Consider the following 15152-nt stretch of genomic DNA (forward strand, 5'->3'; position numbering starts at 1 on the left):
AAATAATGTTCACATAGTATGACTTACCTAGCTGAGGTTTCCATACTTAAATTTCCAGTCTCTCGATACCTGTAGAAATACAATCACCTAATATTTTGAAGAATCCTCCCAATCTGATTTCCTGAGTATACTGTGCCACAATAATTAAAGTACTAGTGCATAAAGTACTGAAACATAACTAACATAATAAATGTGAGCTAAAAAAGCTCAGCCAAAGTAAAATAATTCTTTTTTTTCCACTGACTTCCATTTAAAAAGTTAGATATTTTACCATGATGTGAAAAAAATAGGCTGACTTGAGAAATTCTGACAAAGAAGAGATTAAAACTGGTACCAAGGCTTGCTTGGTGCTGATGTACTTCCAGCAGCACTTTCATCCTTCTATGCATTTTAAGCACTCCTCCTCCTCCCCCAGTATCGACCTGTCTTTCCACAAATTCTAAGATTTTATTTCCCATGTTTACAGTTCCTCCCAGTCCACGCAAATTTGCTACAACATAAACATTCCCTGTTTTAAATATGAAAATTGCTTATGATTAATACATAAGTAGTACCCATTTTATCAAAGTTTTAAGTGACTAAGAATCCTTTATTATACCCAAGATTCCACAGCTATTTTCTGTCAGATCAAAATTTCAACAAATCCTTAACTTAGTTTTATGAGATATTATTTTATTACCTACTCAAATGGTAAAAATATATCTTAAAAATTTCTTACCAAAAGGAAAATAAACATATCTCTAAAACAAAGAGAAGAGCATGCCTATTTTCTAATTCCTTTAACACATGAATGATTTGTACACACAGCACTATAAGGGCACAATGTGTTAAAAATGAGGAAAAATTCTAATTAAGCTAAACTATTGTTTCAGAGGATCCTCCATGATGTCATGAACCCATGATCTTAAAATGAAATTTACTATGCAAATGTTTAACATCCCATCTTTGTACAAAATATTACATCCCATTTATAAACAAAATAATTATGTTAGGAAAATATCTTAAAAATTCATCATTCTGCTTTTTCATGTTAGAGGCCATTTCGGGTACATAACAGGAATAAAATATGTGAAACCTGAAAACTTAAAAAAAAAGAGAGTATCCTTGTTAGTTTCAATCTTTCTGAAGAGTCACAACAAAGGAAGAGGACAGGATGTATTTACATATTATGAAGAGGACACTGAGTGTACATAGTGCAGATAGGATTCATCCTGCAAGCAGAAAGTTAAAAAAAATAAAAAAAGGATTGGCTCTTTAGTTTGTCTTCAAACCATTAAAAAAAGGAGAGAGAGAGAAAGAGATTTGCCTTCAATTTGTTCACATTCTCTATCCAAAGAATCCCAGAAAACCTGAGAGTAAATAGTAATCTTCTCTGAGCCTCAAAAGCAAGAAAAGACAGTGATCAAAGATAGGAATGAGAGGAAGCAAGGAGTACAGAAGTAAGCCATGAGGCTTTCTGCGGGAAAAGGTATCAATAAAATAAAAAAGGGCAGAAAATAGTGGATATGGAAGAGAGTCTTAGTGTAAATACTGAAAGAGGACACTCATATTTTCTGTGATACCTGAGTTGGCAGTGAATGTTTGAGATGCACTATCTTAAACTTTGGCTTTGACTAGATGGCAGTAAAAAAGAAATCAAAACAAAACAATCATTTAAAAAGACCAAATCTACTTCTAGAATGTCCCTAATCTGTTAAAAGTTATATTTTACAGCATCATTGTAAATGAATTAAGTATGCTTCTAATCTTATAAAATCCAAATTATAAATAGACCAAGAGATATATTATCTAGTTAGATACACATAGACCTGACTGCTTCTTTTTCCCTTTTGCCTCACCAACAGGAATTCTAAGGGGTGGTCTCCTGGCCTTTAGGGGCTGAATGCTGATTAGTCCAATCAAAAATAGAAACACCCAATTTCCTTGCCAATGACTGGCTTAGAAAATGGCATGTGACCCAATTCTGGTCAATAGAAACTGAGAGGAAGTCTGCTGGAGGGTTTCTGGAAAAGCTTTTCGTCCCTGATAGACACATGGGAATAAACTCCTTTCTTCTTAACTGCAGATGGTCATGACTACACATGGTACCTCGAGCATCATGCTATATAGCAACCTTGCAACCATGAGGGGAGACATCACTTGCTATGCTGAGGAAAGAAGAACACAAAATGATGGAAAGCAAAAAGCTAATATAGTTGACCCAATGAATCTATCAATCAGCCTGGAAATTGCCCAGCCCCCAGATTTATTATGTCAAATAGTAAACTTCTTATTGTTAAATCTACAAACTATATTTTATTATCCAACTGGATACCACCTAGATATTCCAACTGCAACTCTAACAGCAATAAATGCGCATCATACCCAACAACTAAAGTTTCATTTCACCCTGGAGGGTAACAATTACTTCATTGAATGAAAGCCTCCCCCACCCCACTTAACAAAGATAAATATTTTACTTAGTCTAAATTTTCTTTCTTAAGCCAAATTACTTTCACCAGTGTTAATTGCTGGCAAGTTTACAAGAAAATTTAAGTTTTTCTTTTTCATGGTATGGAAATAAAAATAATAAAATGATCATTCTTGGTAAAGTACTTGGCTATTCTGGATACTACTCATAATCTCTTGGTACATATACACACTCACACTTTTCCCCTTAACTACATGCACCATCAAGACTATAGTTCACCAGTGGATTATATTAGTACAGTGGGCCAGTGTTAATACTTCTGTTCCTTTGTTTAGGGAATCAAGAGTATCAAAGAGGTATTACAGGGTTGTTGTTGTTTTTTTTAAGTTTCTAAAAAACCCATCATAAATAAAGCCTCCTATGAGAATAGAAGGCCTTCCTCAAGAGCAGGGAACAAATCTTACTACCTTCCAGTCCCAAGTACAGTGCCCAGCACAGAAGAGTTCTCAAAAATGTATTAAGCAGATTTAAATGTTTTTGGTGTGAAATCGATAAATTGAGAACAAGCATATAAACAGAAGATGCTATCTCCCAATGTGCCAATTTTTTACAGGTTGAGCCATTTGGAGTTGAATTCATCCTATCACCACCCCACCATTTCTCCCTTGCTGACTAAAAATAGCCCTCTGAGTTGACCTATAGCAATTAATAGCCTTCAGGAACAGTGGCAGGAATTGTATATGCAGCTCAGCTTTTGCTGCTTTACTAATCAATAACAGAAAGCATTATGGAGTGCTACATTTGAATTAATATGCGGTTTCCCATGTAAGGCTGATGCTGGAGTGATGGGCAGTGAGGCTGGAGAGGCAAGTAGAAGCCAGGTGATGCTAGCCATTTATGTGACATTCTCAAGAAGTTTACATTCTATTCTATTCTAAAGGGTTATAGGCAGGAGAGTAACATGGTCAGACTTTCATTTTACATAAATGGCTCTGCAGCTATGTGGAGAACACATAAAAAGGTGGAGGGTAGATTAAGTCTGGAGAAGTGAGAGATAACAATAACAGAACTAGAACAGTGGTAGCAGGGGCAGAAATCCATTTAGAAGCTGTTTCTACTCAGATGTCTCATAGGTAACCTAACCTCAACATGTCTAAAACACAAATCATTTTTTCCCTAAATTGACCATCTGCCACTCTTCTGTCTCAGGAAACAATTTCACTATTCACCAAGTAGTTCAAGTCAAAACTTTAGAGTCATTCTTGATTTTGTTATTTTCCTCATCTCTTAAATCCTGTGGTTTCTAACTTTTTGTGTGGCCAGGGGAGGGTGGCTGGCTGGTACAGGTATCCAATCTAACTCCTTGATATTTCCCAAACCCATTCAATTTTTTTCCACTTCCCCCACCACACCCTAGTCCACCAACATTTTTGTCATAGGCTAGTGGAACAACCTCCTAACTGATGTTGCAAATCCACTCTTGACCGTGGAAATCCATACTTCACATTGCTTCCACAGTGATCCTTCTAACACACCATCAATCATGTCATTATCTTGTTCAGACTCCTTCAGTGGCTTCTCGTTGTTCACAGGATAAAGTCCACAATCCTTACTTAACATGGCCTATAAGCCTCTCTGGGATTTGGCTTCTGCCCAATAACAGTAAGAATACCTAACATTACAGAGTATGTCTTGTGTGTTGGGCACTGTGCTATGCTTTGCCAGCATTATTTCATTTTATTCTCATAGCAACATTGTAAGTCAGGAACTATTAGTATTGTCCTTATTTTGTAGATGAGGAAACATAACCAAGGAGAGATTGTGTAATTTATACAAGGGTATAGAGCTAATAAAATATGGGAGCAAGGTCTGTCTGACTCTGGAGCACATGCTCTTAAGCTTTCACACTCTCCTTAAACTGTCTACTCCAATCACAATGCCTCATTTTCGGTTACTAGAACTCATCTGCTCACTCTCTTGCCATGAGGTCTTCACACATACTGTTCCCAATGTTTGAAATGTCCCTCTCACAAGTTCACTTTCATGTGGATAATATTTTTCATTCATCAAGTCTCTGCTTAAATGTCATTGCCTCAGGAAAGTTTTCCCTTACTATCTAAAATTAAATTTTTTATTTGTTTACTTCTTTATGGTCTATCTTCCTTCAGAAGAATGTCAAAATTGTTACCACTGGTCCTCAATTCTTAGAATGACATTCAGCAGGGGTTTAATATTTGTTGCATGAATGCATGAATGCATGAATGATGTGGGGTGGGGGTGGAAACTCCCTAAACTGGAAACTTCATCTATTCAGACTGATGAGAAACAGAAAGAAGGCAAATAAGGCAAATATAAATTTGTTCATCCACTGGATTTTTATTTAGTAGCTTCTGGGTCCTAGCCAATACTTTAAAGAACTTACAGCCCTCTTGGGGGAGACTGACACATAAACATATGATTATAGCTCAATATAAGTAAAGTACCTGTTACAATTGTAGCAGAAAAAATGTACAATAGATGCAGACATGAAAAAGAGAGTATAAGCCTATGGGAAGTCTTCACAGTAGAGGAATTTCTTGAATTCTTTTGCAGGATGAGTCTTGAATATATATATCACACAGTCCATGTAGGATAATCCTTCAAAAAGTTCCTGCCCTGTTCCTGCCAGCAGCCAAAAAAAAAGTTCACGGAAAGATTTATATTTTATTTTTCCATGAACTTTTTGAAGTACCCTCACATTTCATTTATGATTATGAAAGGGAGAGGAGTATCCACTTATACCATGGTACTTTATATCTCATTTAATTCTCACAACAACTCTGTGTTGTTACTGCCTTTTGACAGATGTGGAAATCCAAGCTAAGAAAGGTCAAGTAACTTGTCCAAGGTTATACAGTACATTAATAAAGGAGTAGAATTCAAAAAACATGGATCATATAGTCCTATATACTCCACGCTCCGCTGCATAACGGTACTTGATATGTATAAGGATGACCCCATCATGAAACAAATCCTTGTCACAGTCACTACAGTCTAGCAGATAGAGAAATAACTTTTTATGTTTAAAAGGGTAAACTTCAGGCATCTAGAAAATGGATTCCTCTCTGGTAACTGAATAAATGAATTGCAACAATTGCTTCCAAAGTGTTCCTGAGAAGAAATATCCCAAGATCTTAAACAGAGTCTTCATTTTGTGAATATGATTACTTTTCTGTTGATTTAAACTAAATTCAAGCCAGTATAGAAAAATGTCAGTATAGAAAAATTACCAATCTTAACTTGCATAAATACTCAAGTAAATTATAAACTCAGAAAATTTCTCATAATGACTTTAAACAATATACATGGATTGAGTTAATTTTTAGATTCACAAGCATATATAAAGTGTTAGAGAACATTCTTAATATCTAAAAACATTTCTCTACCAAAAAACATTCTACTAAACATTCTAATAAAACAAGATAAGTTCATTAGGTACAAAACTGGGGGGAAACTATAAGATTTTTAATCGGCTGCAGTCACAATTTAGATAAGTATTTATATGAAAAAAGAAAAGAAACAAACAATTTAGGTAAACACAGAGAAAGCTGGTTGAGTAATTTACCATTATAGTATCCCTACCATACACCTTACCTGGATCTATCTTTTCAACCTGAAGATGTTAGTTTTTTTATAACATAGGTTTTTATTATTTTATATAACTTTTTTTTTTAAAGCAAGGTTACATTTAGAGACCACAACCTGGTTTTTGTTTGTTTTGTTTTTAAGAGCAACAGAAAATTGTTCCACCAATTACCTTGAACAGACTGACTTGGAAACATTTAATATCCTTTATCATTTTAAAGGCTTTTAAATGTGACACTTTCCACACAGAACAGTTTGTAACAATGTGAAAAGTATACTGGCTACACTTACCAACAAAATGTAAAAAGAAATATAAGGAAAATCAAGTCTTTACTTGCAATTAACTATAACTTTCATATATTTTTCCAGGAGCAATGTAGTTTCTGCCTAAAACGCTCTAGAAAAACAAAACTTGTTTACTTATATTTGGAAATCGTTTTTACTTTAGTTCGTCTTGCCCAACTTGGGCCCAAAATTCAGTGTTTTACACTCTAATTTTAAGATGTAAAGTGAATTTATTATTAGAGTTCACATAATAACAAATACAACGTGAATAATTTCAAGTAAAATTTCACCGCACTGCAGAGACAGTTGTACTTATAATGCTCTTCCTTACCTGGACGCTCTTCAGAATAAATTCACTTTTCTCTCTTACGTCTTTAAAGGGACACCTCTTAGAAAGCATAAGCAGATGAGCAAGAAGCTTATTCAACCCATCCAAAGAAACAGCATTCGAAAGTCCGTCTGATGGACGATAAGGTGTCTCTCTCACCGAACGAAGATACTCGGCTTTTCTCAAAATGATTTGCCTAATGTTTTCCAGTGCTGTCTCTCTAGAAGTTGAATCTCTGCTGCACAATCCATCCCACCTCACTTCATTCTCTCCTTCAGCCATGACAATCGGAGTTTTTCCTTTGCAGTCTTCAGTTACCTTTCAGCATGCCCCGAAAACACTTTGTGTTTTTAAAATGAGAAATGCACGAATAAAATCAGAGAAATAGAATCGTCATGAAAACACACGCCTGGGTGACATTTGGACAACCGATCTCAATTCTCTACTTCTACACGAAGGGGCAGTCTTCTGGCCAGAGATTGAAACAACAAAGTTGAGAAGTTCCAGCCTTACAGCGTTGGCTTTGCTGGACAGGGAACCTCGGGGAAGTTTTCTCCTTCGTCTCTCCGGGTCAGCGGATATCCACGTTGTGGAGTTGTCAAATCCGTGCTCTGCCCAAAAAGGCTGGTAACAGTTGAAAGCTCTCCTGCCATTCGGGGTTTTTTGTCTGTGCAGCCACCAGGATCTCCCAAGCGTTCCCACCCCGCCCCTCCTCCGGCACCAGTCCCCGCCCTCCACAGCTCCTCCCTGATCCTCAGCAGCCTGCCGGGAGCCGGCAGGGATGGCTCGCCGAACCTTGGCCCACTGGCCGCAGTGGCCGGAGACTCGGGCGCTCCCGGGTGACGACAGTCTCGGGCAGCCGCTGTCTTGGCGAGCGGTGGTGCAGTAAAGAGTCCCCGGTCCCGCCGATTCCAGACCCCCAGAAAAATGCCGCTTCTTCTCCGATCCCCGCGCCCTCGCCCACTGCCGCCAAGCCTGAGGGCACAGGGCGGCCCCAGCAATCGTCGAGCTCCGGGCTGGGCCGCGGAGCTGGCCTGAGCGGCAGGGCCTGAGGCACAGAGCCCGCCCCTTCGTCCGGCCCCATCGGTGGGGATCGGCCCAGAGGGAGGGAGCAGGGAGGGAAGATGGGGTCCTCACCTCCAGCCCCTCCCCTTTCTCCGCCCGGCACAAACCAGGAGCCGCCCCTGCCCCAGCGCCTTCTTCCCCGCCCAGGCAGACGCGACCCGCCGAGGCAAAGTCATTGGAAAAAGCCCCGCCCTCCAGCAGGCTACCTCCAGACCCTAAGTCCGTCGCGCGGGAACGCCAACCGCTGCCGGCTGCTACGCATGCGTGACGGCGAGCAGGACGCATGCGCCTTCGGAGGCACTAAGCTTACGCCGAGGGGCGTTTTCCGTTCCCAGACGTTTGGAGTCTCTGCCTGGTGAAGGAAAAGTAAGGAGAAAAAGTACACTGAGACTATATCACATACGAGACAAGCACGGCAAAGAAAGAGGGCACAAGGAAATTGAGCCTAAGTTTTAGGGTAGCCCCCAAATAGTGGCGGCCTCTTCATTACGCCAAACCCCAGACTTAAGGAGGCAGGGCGTCTGCGTATTGACTTCTGGGAAAAGTAGATTTGATGCTGTCGGCGCGTTTTGTTTACGACGGAAACTACAACCCCCAGGGGCCACCGCGACGCTGCGTGTGGCTGCCTGGGAAACAACGGTTAGCGGAGGCTGGGGTTGACTGAGAGCGTCGGCTCGGTAAGCGGCAAGCGCTGTAGGCTTGACTGTCACCTTTCCTTTGACAGATTTTTCCTTCCTCTATTTCCTCTGGGATTTTGGAGACAGAGCCATCTAGTGTTGCTGCCCGTAGTCCAGGGACTTTTTCCAGTGACCTGAGTGGGAAGGACTAGTCCACGTGCCCAAGCCCGGGGACGTGTTGAAGCGAGGATTTGGAGGTCGCGATCTCTAGGGTTGGAGGGGGGTGCCTAAGTCCAGGCAAGAAGGCTGCTGTGGAAACGAGTGCTCCTTGCTGCTGCCTCCGCTTTGATGTGGACACGTGCGGGATGGATTAGGTATCCCTGTGCAATTGTACCTTTGTTTGCCTTTGCATGGGGATATTCTATGCTTTATTTGCTCAGTCAAATGAAATCCCAAGAATGGCTTTGAAAGAAGTTGTCCAGTCCGTTTTGTATGAGAATAAAGGGAAAAGAATCCTCAGTATTTCTAGTTATGAATTCTTGCAGGTTTTAAGAATACCATCTGAAAAAACAACAACAAAAACCCCACTATCAAAAATCGCCAAAATTTAGTATCTTTAAAAGATTCAATCATTTGTTTAAAATTACTGTTTGTGTTTTAAAGGCCATTACTCTTGAGAAAGTCGAGGTTTGAAAGGACATCAGTGAATCATTAGGTTTTAATTCTTCACATTGCAGAATAGGTGTATTTCTAAAAATTTAGTCTTGCTAGGCACTGATTATACAAGGGAAAAAGACACAGTTCTATCTAGTTAGAGAAACCAAAGGTTAAGCAAACACTTATAATACTGTGTGATATTTTGGGGATGGCTAGAAGTAAATCATTTTGCCTAGTCTTGGAAAGTCAGAGAAATTTTCATCCCAGGGGGAGTGAGGACCAAAAGAACCCAGCATATTCTGGGGCTCAGAAGTGAGAGAGATAGGGTACTTTCAGGAAACTGCAATAAGCCAAATTATATATGTATTTGAGGGGGATAGCTTTTTGTGTATTGATGTACTTTGAACCTTCGAGGAGACAGCTACTGTGAATTTTTCAGATAGTTTCTGTAGGTGACCTATTTTTGAACAGAGGAGTATAGTTTAGATGAATTGGTCTAATTTGGCAAGACTTGTTACATTCTAATGCTACTGGTTTGAATCAATTTTAAAAAGAGAATAACTTCTTATGACTGTGAGTTAAAAAACAAAACAAAAGCTATTCCTTTTTTGTCTGCTTTTTGTCTCATCCTCTTTTATCCAGCCCTAGAGTAGTTTCTTAAGGCTAGGTGCCCTTCTTATGGCATAGTTGAATATGATCTCCTTCATACCCATGGCTTGCTTTACCACTTCCTGTGACTCTCACAGTTTCACCCCTCACCTTTCATATATCCATCTCCTTGATGTTTCTTCTTGGATATCTGAAAAGCACCTTAAATTCATACCTAAAACCGAATGCATAGTTATCTCCTATGAATCTGATTCTTTTCCAGTGTTTCTTATTTCAGTAAATGACACTACTATCCATCCACTTGTGGAAATTTAAAGCTAAACATTATTCTTTATTTATTCCTGTTCTCTATACCTCTATAGCCAAATTATAGCCAAGTATTCGCTGATGTTCTACTGCTCTTAAAATAAAGGCAAAACTCCTTTATAAAGCCTGACACCATCTGATTTCTTTCCACCTCTCCAGACTCACTTAGTACACCACCCTCCAACTCAGCCATGCAGAACTTTCTTCAGTCACTGGTTCTCATATTCCCTTTCATCTGTCAACCTAAAGGAAGAAGCTGATGCAAAAATATATAAACAATGAGTTTATTTGGGCCAAGGTTGAGGACTGCAGCCTGGAAGACACAAATTCAAGTTGCCCTGAATATGTGCTCCACTCTGCAGCAGTGGCAAACAGATTTTTGAAGGAAAGGAATGTGAAAGTTAGGAGGCACTTCCAAAGTTGTTTGCCAAGAATTTAATTTACATTAGTTAATTAAAATAACACAAGCTACTGACTGGCTATACATTGCTCTTTGTATCAGAAATTCCAGGAACATTGTAGCAAAGAAAGGGTGAAGGTCACATTGTACAACTTGTGATAAAATTTGGGTAGTTTATACCCATTGGTGGTGGCAACTAGTCTAGAAGCTGTTGCTAAAACATGCCTTTTAGCAATTATCCTGGACATGGTGAGGGAAACATGACTGAAGCTCCATGCTCATATCTCTCTGGGATTTATAAGTTCAGCAGACGTCATATTCCTTAGAATGCTGTGAGCTACTTTTTTTCTTGCACCCATGTATTCACTCTACAAATATCTGTTTAGTATCTACTACATAATAATAAATTAAAGATATAGCATTGAGCACAATATAAAAAAAAAAAATCCCTACTGTCATAGAGCTTGCATTCTACTAAGGAGAGATGTTAATAAATATGTAAAATATATAATAAATGAAATAAAGGCAAATGCAGTAGAGAAAAACAAAAACCAACTGGAAAGGGTTTGGGGAGTGCCAGGAGTTATGCCAGGTAAATGCCTGGGGAAAGAACATTCAGGTGAAGAGAACAGCTACTGCAAAGGACTGTGGGCAGGAGCATGCCTGTGCATTTGAGAAATAGCAAGGAGGCTAATGTGGCTGGAGCACAGTAAGTCCAGGAGAGGAGGATAATATGAGGCCACAGAGAAAGGAAGTAGTGGGAGATCATGTAGGTGATTGAAAGGACTTGGACTTTTTTGACTGAGGTGGAAAGCCACTGGAGGGTTGATCTGACCTTTAAAAGTGAGTACTTCTTTTAAGTTGTGTCAATCATAGGCCATGGAGAAGCAAGGGTAGACGCAGAGAGACTGGTTAGGAAGCCGTATTAGTCCGTTTCTGTTGCTTATAACAAAATACACAGAAATGGGTGATTTATAAAGAAAATGAAACTTATTCCTTACAGTTTCTGAGGCTTGGAAGTCCAAAGTCCAGGGAACACAGCTGGTGAAGGTCTTGGTGGTGGTGACAGTGATGGCAAAGTATCACATTGCGAAAATGGCAGAGCAGCGAGAGACTAACCTCATTCACTCTCCTTTTAAAGCCTTCCATACCACGCCCATGACCACCATTTTTAATCCATTCACTATGGCATGGTCCTACAATCTAGTAACCTCTTCAAGCTCCCACCTTTCAATTACCGTAATAGGATTTCCCACCCTAAACAGTTATAGTTTTGGGGGGGATATTCAACCCCAGGCAGAAGCAAAAGTAATAAATCTGGTGAGAGATGATTGTGGTGGTTTGCACCAGGGTGATAACAATGGAGGCGGTGAGAAGAGGCCAGAATCTGGATATGTTTTGATAGTATAGCCAACAGATTTTGCTGACAGATTGGATGTGAGGTATGAGAGTAAGAGTCAAAGATGACTCCAATGTTGCTAGCTGAGCAACTTGCAGGAAGGAATTGCCATTTACTGTCATGGGTCTGCAAATTTGTGTATGGGGAGGAGGGGAGAGGTTGGCAATTTAGTTTGGCCATGTGAAGTTTGAGATGCCTCTAAGATATTCAAACTGAGGTGTAGAGGAGGCAGTTGGATAAATGAATTTAGAGATGAGGGGAAAGATCAGGCTATAGATAGAATTTTGGGTTTCATAGTAGTGTTCTGATGGCAGTTGTTGATATCACCAAAGGAGGAACTCCATGGAGTTTGGGTGGGTTTGGAGTTATCTGCAAAGGAGACTATGAAAGAGCAGCCAGTGAACAGAGGAAAACCCCAGAGATATGTCCTAGAAGCCAAGTGAAGAAAGTGATTAAGGAAGAAGGAGTGATAAATTATGTTAAATGTTGCTCAAGGTCAAGGGAGATGAGGATTGATAATTGACCAGTACATTTAGCAATATGGAGGTCATGGGAACCCTGATAAGAAGAGTTTTGGTGGAGCAAAGAGTACAAAAGCCAGATGGGCATTTTATTTAAGAGAGAATGGGAAAAACTGGAGACAGTATGGGTGCAGCACCTCTGTTACTGTTTTATTTGTCCAGATTATTCTAGCCTCAGTCTTTGACTCCTCTTCCTACTGATATTAGCTCAAATATCACTTTCTCAGAGAAGTTCCCTGATCTAATTAAATGTTCCTCTTATAAATATACTCTTTACTTGCTATTATGGGACAAATGTTGTTTCACAATTGTCTTTGTCATAATTCGATTAAAGTGTGTCTGTGCAGTAAAGCTTAAGCATACAAGAGCAGCAACTGTACCTGTTTTTGCTCATCCTTTTACCTCTAGCTCTGAGTTCATGCCTGGCACCTAGTATGAACTCAACAAAACTTTGATGAATGAATAAAGAAATGAATGAATGGAAGAAAAATGTAATGTCACAGAACTTTCAAAGGTATTGCATATTTACCTATTATTTACAAAATCCAAGGTAATTAGTGGATGGAAGAAGATATTTTATAATCAAAACATTTTAGAAAATTGGTCTTAAAAGAGAGCAAAATTGTTTTTGTAGGTGAATTGTAGTGCTTGCCCTCATGAAATAGGATTTGCTAAAGTTTTTACCATGTTTCTGCATACCTCATCCAGTTAAAAGATAGTAGGACATTGTATGTGTAAAGGAGTGAAAGGAGGTTGCTACTTTAAATGTTTAGTGGTCTAGTCAAGGAAAAAGCTGGCTGGCTTGTTTCCAAGAGGCCTCATACAGTGGCATTCATTATGAAATTCATTGATGAGTTTACTATAAAAAAAACCCAGGGCTTCTAATACTTGTGGGCTTAGAAACACAATCTTGCTAAGTACACCAGAGTTCGAGAAAGTTGGAGATATGTTTATATATACAAGGGTACTTCAAAAAGTTCATGGAAAAATAGAGTTAAAAGATAATATGAATCTTTCTATGAACATCATTCACAGGTGACTTGGTGAATTTATCAGGATGCCAATTTATTAATGTACTCTTAGATATTTGCCAAGTAGATAGCATACTGATTCTCTGATCAGGGTTTTTTGTGTGTAGGAAGGTTACACGGGAAAGCAGCAGGTTGACTAGGAGCTTGGAATCAGAACAACAGAAATTAGATATATGATGTGGTCACTTAATATCTTTAAGCAATGAGTACCCCCACAGTAGAACTTTAACTACCTCCAATTTTTGCCTCTCTAAGTTGCTTTTTTTCTGCTTCCATTCCTGACTAACTCTTGTTTTGATTAAAACATTTCTTTTTTAAATAAGTTGATACATTTATATCGCAATCTAGTTGCTGGTCTTAGAGCCATTTTGTCTCTATAAGCGAACTTTGTATATATCTACTGTGGTCCATTATATACTGATTTATAATTTGTTCCTCAGAGGTGTGAAAAGACAAAATTTCAACAAATTTAGTTAAATGGTCTAATTGGGTTTTGTTTGCGATTCATGAGTAGGATAAGATAGAGAGTTGCTATGCTAGGTATGTGATGGAGTTTGGATGTGTTGTCCCCTCTAGAACTCATGTGGAAATTTGATCCCCAGTGTGGCAGTGTTAGAAACTCTTTGAGTCATGGGGGCGGTTCTCTCATGAATGGACTAGTGCTCTCCCTGGGGGAGGGGAGATTAATGAGTGAGTTCTCGCTCCATTAGTTCCTGTGAGAGCTGGTTGTTTAAAAAGACCCTGGCACCTCCTTTCTCTCTCTTGCTTCCTCTCGCCATGTGATCTGCTTGTACCCGCCAGCTGCCTGCCACTTTCCGCCATGAGTAGAAGCAGCCTGAGGCCTGCGCCAGATGCAGCTGTCCCAGAATCATAAGCCAAATAAACCTCTGTTCTTTATAAATTACCCAGTCTCAGATATTCTGTTACAGCAACACAAAATGGACTAAAACAGTGTGGGAGAACAGTCAGGTTTTATAAGAAAGCTTGAGCAGGTACAAGGATACGATATAAAAAATGGATTGGTTAATATGATATTACTTCAGGTTACTTTCCTTGTAAGGGTTAAAGCAGAGGGGACTTCCTCGTCATGCTGTCTAAAACTGACCTATCTTGGGATTTGGCTATTCTCTCTCTCTCTTTCCTGATTTCTTTGACGGTCAGGTAAACAATTTAGTTTCGGTTTGGTGACATGGAACTTTAGCATAAGCTATTCCAATTTGGTTTGGTCTGTTGGAACCTAGTGCAGGAGCTCAGTCCAAATCAATGGCTTCCTATAAACTTTATTTAATGGGGTAATCTCATTTCCATGTTTTCCTAGGCTCCACAAACCATGTGGTGTTACACTGATTTTGAGCTTAGCATCAAAGTCTGAACTAGAGATATCTATTTAGAAACTATTGGTATATAGCGATATTTTGTTTTATTTTGCTTTTAAGCTACCATGTCTAAGTGCTTACTATGTTCCAGGCACACTGTGAGATGCTTTACATACATTATCTTATTTTATTCTCACATAGCTAAAAAGTGGTAGAATTGATCCAAAGCCTACTCTTAACTACCATGTTAGTATTATACTGTAACTGTGGGAGGAGATACAATTTGTTACAGAGAGGATACGGAATAAGAAAACGGCTAGGGTACTCTAAAATTAACCACAGAAGGAAGAGAATAACCAGAAGACAGGCAACCAAGGGATTTGAAATTTTCAAGGAATGACTAGTCAGTAGTGCAAAATGCTACCAACATGTTAAGAAAGCTAAAGTTTCTAGATGATTTGACAATTAGTAGTCCCCATTATAGTATAATATATGCATCTGGCATAGATTCCTGTATCATTGTCTAATTACTCTGCCATACTGAGATAAAAATTAATTGGCTTGGGGTCGTCTGTAGGGTGAAA

General features: G+C 39.2%; 2 protein-coding genes across 5 annotated transcripts in view; one reads left to right on the top strand and one right to left on the bottom strand.

The window, feature by feature from the left end:
• SESN1 (sestrin 1) overlaps positions 1 to 7331 on the bottom strand; it is a 100538-nt gene extending 93207 nt beyond the window's left edge. Inside the window, exon 1 of the mRNA XM_063097222.1 lies at positions 6651 to 7331. Coding sequence (XP_062953292.1) covers positions 6651 to 6929 — 279 coding nt within the window. The 5' untranslated portion in view covers positions 6930 to 7331. The remainder of the gene's footprint in view (positions 1 to 6650) is intronic.
• Positions 7332 to 8006: 675 nt separating this feature from the next.
• Positions 8007 to 15152, top strand: part of CEP57L1 (centrosomal protein 57 like 1) — a 65312-nt gene continuing 58166 nt past the window's right edge. For 3 of the 4 annotated variants that reach the window (XM_063097059.1, XM_063097063.1, XM_063097064.1), the window contains exon 1: positions 8091 to 8389. The gene's annotated coding sequence lies outside the window, so the exon portion shown is untranslated. The other variant, XM_063097061.1, reaches the window with a different exon arrangement.

The sequence above is a fragment of the Cynocephalus volans genome, chromosome 5 (assembly GCF_027409185.1).
Source record: "Cynocephalus volans isolate mCynVol1 chromosome 5, mCynVol1.pri, whole genome shotgun sequence".
Lineage (NCBI taxonomy): Eukaryota > Metazoa > Chordata > Mammalia > Dermoptera > Cynocephalidae > Cynocephalus > Cynocephalus volans.